The 6,207-nt window shown below is 38.0% G+C and overlaps 1 protein-coding gene across 2 annotated transcripts in view; it reads left to right on the forward strand.

Moving 5' to 3' along the window:
• LOC145478468 (uncharacterized) overlaps positions 1 to 6,207 on the forward strand; it is a 31,504-nt gene that overhangs the window by 2,747 nt on the left and 22,550 nt on the right. For both annotated transcript variants that reach the window (XM_081456509.1, XM_081456511.1), the window contains exon 3: positions 2,731 to 2,849. In XM_081456509.1, coding sequence (XP_081312635.1) covers positions 2,769 to 2,849 — 81 coding nt within the window. In that variant the 5' untranslated portion in view covers positions 2,731 to 2,768. The remainder of the gene's footprint in view (positions 1 to 2,730; positions 2,850 to 6,207) is intronic.

Here is a 6,207-nt window from a genome sequence, read left to right on the forward strand (position 1 = left end):
TTTGGAGTACAATATCTCTTCACTTCATATGAAAAACTTATCTGGCCCAAACGGGTCAGGCACAAATCAGTTTATCAAAACACAAAACAATTTCTCTAAACACAAACCAATTTGCCAAAACACAAATGAGTTTACCAAAACACAGATCAATTTTCCCAAAACACAGATCAGTTTACCAAAACGCAAATCGGTTTACCAAAACACAAATCAATTTCCCATAACAAAAATCAGTTTACCAAAGCTCAAATCAATATCTCAAAACACAACCAATTTCGCTGAACACAAATCAAAAGACTGGGTACTTGCTCTGTGATTATCAGAGAGAGCCTGGAATGGACTCGTTCCCAGGATTTTCTGCGTCCAACATGGCGGTTGTTTCACCACATGACTAACTGACAACTCATCGCGCCTTTGGTAATAAAATGTTTTGTAGCCATTGCAGTAGCGAGGTTAAATCCTGTTTTAAATTCTGTGTAAAATGTGGCAATCCTACGGCCCAGAACTCTGACGATTGTTCTTCTGGCTGCAAAACGATTGAAAGTCATAGCAACAGTACTGGATGTTCGGGGACTTCTGATGCTGTATCTTCCAAGGAATCTGTTCCAAAGCTGGATACCTTCATCGAGAAGAAAAAAGATGAGTGGATGTCACATTTTAAGAGGAATAACAAGAAGTTGAAGAATGAAAAGGACAAACCTGTGACCATAAACATAGGAATAATGCATTACATGGAGGAGGAAAGTATGCTGAAGCCTCAGCGAGGAAAAAATCTTACCATAAGGCTTCCTAAAACAGCCAATAGTGAGGAGGTGCTAAAGTTTGCTGTGGCTAAGCATAGGCAGCCCAAGCTCTCTCTATGAACCACACAAGCAACACAATATGGCATCGAATTATAAGGGTTTCTATGGGATTTTCTACAAGATATCCATGGAGGTAGTTAAAAGTGAAAATTCTCAATAAAAATGGCTTACCTTATTTTATACGTGTGTTCTTTGCTCCTGGTGTGGTTATTTTACCGATTGAACTTGATTTAAGTGACTTTTTTGAATTCCGGTTTTCCCTTTATAAAGAGAGGACAAGGCGAAACACCTCAGTCGGAACAGCCTGCCGAACGAAGTCAAAAATCCCAGGCTAAAATGTACCCACGGCCACAAATCCACCGCAGAATTCAAGGGTAAAGGTTGATCTTTCATTTCAATCCTCTAGCCACACAATTGCAGCCCTGTGAGCGACGCCAGGCGGCTCTTCATGTCCCCAGTGAAACGATAAAACTGTGGAAGAGCTCCGTGTCGTTTGATCCGCGACCTAACGACCGTTGAAATCGGCTTGGTAACCTCATCATGTTGGCAAACCAAGACTCGCGGGGGTACTAGACCGCAATTTGTCAAATTTGTCAAGCATAAGATCAACGGTGAAAGCTCCGTAGAAACTGAGATACAATAATTTTTAAAGTGGAAGTCATGGTAAGTTTTCACATTTATGCACCTTCGAGTTACTTGGTCCTTGCCTCACCAATTTAACTTCATCTCCCCATAATTCGTTAAGAATTCCCCCGAGCAAAACAGAGTTCAATTTACTTAAGGCAATTTCTTTCTCTTCGTGTGCTCTAGACAAAATTTTGCTGGCTTCCATTACAGTTTCCTCACAATATTCGTAATTCCACAATACCCTAAGAGAAGCAAATTTAGTTTATCAGCTCGGGAATATTTTATACAAACAAATCAAAGGTGCATAAACGAGAAAACTTACCACGACTTTCACTTCAGAAATGATTGTATCTCCTCAGTTTCTACAGAGCTTTTGCCGTTGATCTTACGTTTCTTTGGTTTTGAAGCCATTTTGCAAAAGCGTTCTGTACGATTTTTATTTTGCATTGTAAATTCGACCTGAGGGGACCCCGGATGTTACAAGAAGTTTGGTTGAACACAAACGAGCCACGAGAAATGGTCATGCCAACAATCACATTGCTGTACATCATCAACTGACAAACCACAACACTGACTGGGACTCTGCTCAGTGCTTAACCTACAGTACAAACTATTTTCAATGACTGACTCCAGAAAGCTGGTACACTAACCTAGAACAAATGTCACTTAACAGATGTCAACAACTACCGGCGCCTTACAAACAACTTATCCATGACGGAAATGAAATCGACAAACGGACTTCCAACAGATCGACTTAATTTGACTAACAATAGATGGATCAAAAACGGACCAATTTGACTAACAACAGACAGATCAAAACCCACCAATGACTGATGACAAACTTTGCACGAGTCTTTGAGCCAATACCATCATGGCTAAACTGACCAATCATGTTCAACGGACCAGACTTAACATCATCGACTGACAAAACTATTCACTTGACTCTGAAGATGACTTCCGCTCAGGTTGTCAAAACATCAGTCACCAACAACAGTTCTTTTCAGAACTACCCTCACCAGGACGATCACACTATATGAACCACTGATACTCCTTGTAATTGTAACATAGTAAATGGTTCGATCCATTTACTATATTACAAGCTTTAGCAGCTACAAAAATTGGTGAAATTGTAACCACTCTAGTTTACCAGACTGATGAGTTTATAAACCTGCATTGAAGGTTCCATAGAAGGGTTAAGGATAGGGCCTGGTGTATGGAAGGATAGAGTTAGTGTCCTCAAGTGTAGTTCATGAGAGCAAGGCTTTTCTATCAATCACATTTTCCTTTTCCTTCCTACTTGAAGGTTGAAAAGTACAGTCAAGCAACAACAAAATCAGTTCAATGGTGATAAAGGCTGACAGGGAAATAATATTAATCGCATACTTTACAGAGCTGTACCTAGCCTATGGACTCCACTGTGAGGTGAGAAATGGCTTCTTTGTTTTGGCTTGGCTAGTCTTATTCTTATTTGAATCCACCTGTCTATGAGTGATGTTACTACATGTCAATGTACACTGTTCTTAAGCTCAGTAATGGTACACACTGCAATAAGTACAAAAAAGTAAAAGGATAACCAGTACCCATTATTTACTCAAAAGTAAACAATGGACTAGCATCCCATCCAGGGGGGAGTAGAAATACTGAACTAGTCGCTTCATACTACAGAAACTGGGATAAGATCCAGCCTGATGGGCCACTGAGCTTGTATACAGACTTAAACTTTTGCCTCGCATATTAAGCACTGCATTAACACTTTAGAAGAACTTATTATAATTGGTAGCAGGGCACTTTTATGACTGAAATCGAAACATGTTATATCCCATGAACAAGTTACTGTGCCTTTCAATAACACACAAACTCTGCTCAATCAAAGGTTTTGTGTTTTACCGCTGTCAATCATCTTAGCAAAGCCCCCCCCCCCCCAGATGTTGTAGACTGTCACACAAGTGTATGTCCTTTGCAGCCAAATTCTCATGAGCATCGGTGGAAACTATAGAGCAGGGTAGTGGGCAATAGTAGGGGTACACTATCTTCACTTATTAGGACAAATCATTTAAAATGGGTCTGTAGTGCGTACATGTGTGGCTTACAAGTTATACTTTTAATTAGGATAAAACTGAATTATCATGAAAAAAAATGAAAGACACTACTAAGATTTTCAACTCAAAGGTCAGTGATCGATAGAGAAGGTGAAAATATGAGGTATTTTAGAGAATAGGGTGCTATTACAGAGAATCACAAAGTGTGCTCATGTGGGGCTTGCAGCTATTTAGTTTTATTGTACTAAATGTTACGATATGGTAAATGAGATGCTGCTGTATTGTAAATGTATTTGCTAATTTGCGAGTAATTGAAACTTATTGCTTCAGCTTATAACTAAAAAGATTAATACACCTTGATAAATATATCCTAAACCAAACTTTAAAAAAAATCCGAGAAATATGAATTTTTCGTAAGGATTTAGCACACTATTTGTGAAAGTCAGCAAAATCAGCAAAAGATTAACTGATGTATTGTATTATGCATTCATTGCATTATTTCCTGCTGCAAAGCAAGCCTTTAAAATGTAGGCAATCAGTTAATTAGGGAGCATTTGCCATTTTTTGTGCTAGCTGATGAGATGAGATTTGTTACTGGAGTGTAGGTATATTCAATCAATCAGTCACTCACTCACTCAATCAATCAATCAATCAATCAATCAAACAGTCAATCATTCAATCAATCTGTCAATCATTCAATCAACAATATTTTTAATTAGCTTCATTTATACCACAAAGTACAAGCTCACACCATATCAAAGTATAACCACAATTGCCCAAAATTGAGTGGATTCCCAAGAAAGACTAAATCTTTTTATGCAGCCCGGAAATAATTGATAGTTATTTCATGTGTGCAGGTTGGATATGAGACGATGGATAGCCAACGAGGCATGTAGCATTGAGTTGACTATAATCATTTCATATCCAACAAGCATGAGTGCAATAATCATTTTTGTTATACACTGTAGTCACCATCTCTCTTCTCATTGGCTAAAAGCCTACAGTTAATTCTGGGAAACAGCGCAACCTACAGATTCCTACTAATCTGCTAGCAGATTAGTGAATAATCCGTAGGTTGCATGTGCAACGCATGATTTCCAAGAGCAGTGTCAAGTTCATGTAAGAACATGGCTTGTTGAAAATAAACTGTGTTCGTTGCGAGGATGCGTTTGTTGTTGTTTTCTTTAAAACAATCTATAAATGAGATTTTACTGTCACGCCAGTAAAATATATTTAATGGAGCGTGTTGTACGTTCTGAATGAGCCGTTCATGGCGGCATCACTTTCTATAGAGCTATTGAGCAGTTTTATTCCAAAGGTCAGCAAACTGTAAGCTTTATTGTAGCTAAACCTAAAACATTGTAGCTTTGTTACCTTCTGAATGTTATAACGAACCATAGCATTGGTGCAAAGCATTAAAGCACTATTCATGTTTAAGATGTTACACATGCTAGGGTAAGCTGTTTGGTAGTACAGCCTTTTCTACTGGCTTACCAGCAGACAAATGTCTCCATATAAAAGCTCGGACAACTGCTCAGAGTCCATTTTGAGTTCATCTAAGCAACGTAGCTATTACTTATTGTAAAACTGTCGTTTAATATTCCTTCCCTCCCTCCCTTTGGAGACGAGATTGGTCATGTATTCCTGCAAAATAAACAAAGGGTCACTCCTTTGTGGTGCAGTTAAGTCTGCGCAGCGACTTCCCCCAAGCTTGATGTTTTTTCATCACCTTTGAACATTGCTTGCTAACCGATACTCTTGTCTGATCCAGCATGTACTGTCTGTCATTCAGTTCGTAGTGCTGGGGAGATAAGTGAGGTTGTTTTGTCATGCTACCGTCAGAAGGTGCATGGGCTAACCAAATGCAATTAAGGCAGTGTTCCCCCATTAACGCCATCACAAGTTGTTTGTATTTGATTAATAGCTCTGGTTCAATTGCAAGTCACCAAGGCTAACTTACTTTTGCTAGGAACAACGACATTAATAAAACAACTATGAGATTCAGTTTTTGTGATATCCAAAATAATCAAGGTCTTGATAACACTTACCTTGACGTTGACCTCATCCAATAATTGTTTATAATAATGAAATTATAATATAAACTTACCATATTTGAAGAGCATGGCATAATTCCTGAATGATATACTAGTATGGCAGCTAACAAGCCAATGAAAACTCAAATTGTATTATGCAATGATCCAGTTTTAAATAAAACTGATTGTATATATGGCTTAACAAATTTAAATAAGACAAATCCATACATCACATTGATGTATGGTCAACAATGTTAATTAAAAGAAAATAGCGAAGTTCTAAATCATTGTCTAAATCTCCAAACATAATAAGCTTACTTTTCGAACAATGTGATTATGATTTTTAAGTACAGTAAACAAATGCAAATCAACTCTAACATGGTAACTTATTTCACTTTTGAATAATTAATTTTGGACGAAGTGAAAAGGTCACAGCTCAAATTCAAACTGAGGCGAAGAAGCATACTTACTCAAAAGGGTAGAAATATATTCCACAAATCGACGGCTTCACAGTCAACTGATCATTGAATGACCTCTTCCCTGACTTACATTTGTAAACAAGTAATTCCACTAATTCCATCCAAATGTAAAGCGTTGAAATATATTACCCTCTTGTTTCCGAAAGTCTTGAGATGGCATCTGTGATTTATATCGTTTTCAAACTCAAGCAGTACTGTGTTTGAATTTGTGTCATGCAAAGAAGCGTAC

This window comes from Orbicella franksi, chromosome 2, assembly GCF_964199315.1.
Source record: "Orbicella franksi chromosome 2, jaOrbFran1.1, whole genome shotgun sequence".
NCBI classification, from domain to species: Eukaryota; Metazoa; Cnidaria; class Anthozoa; order Scleractinia; family Merulinidae; genus Orbicella; species Orbicella franksi.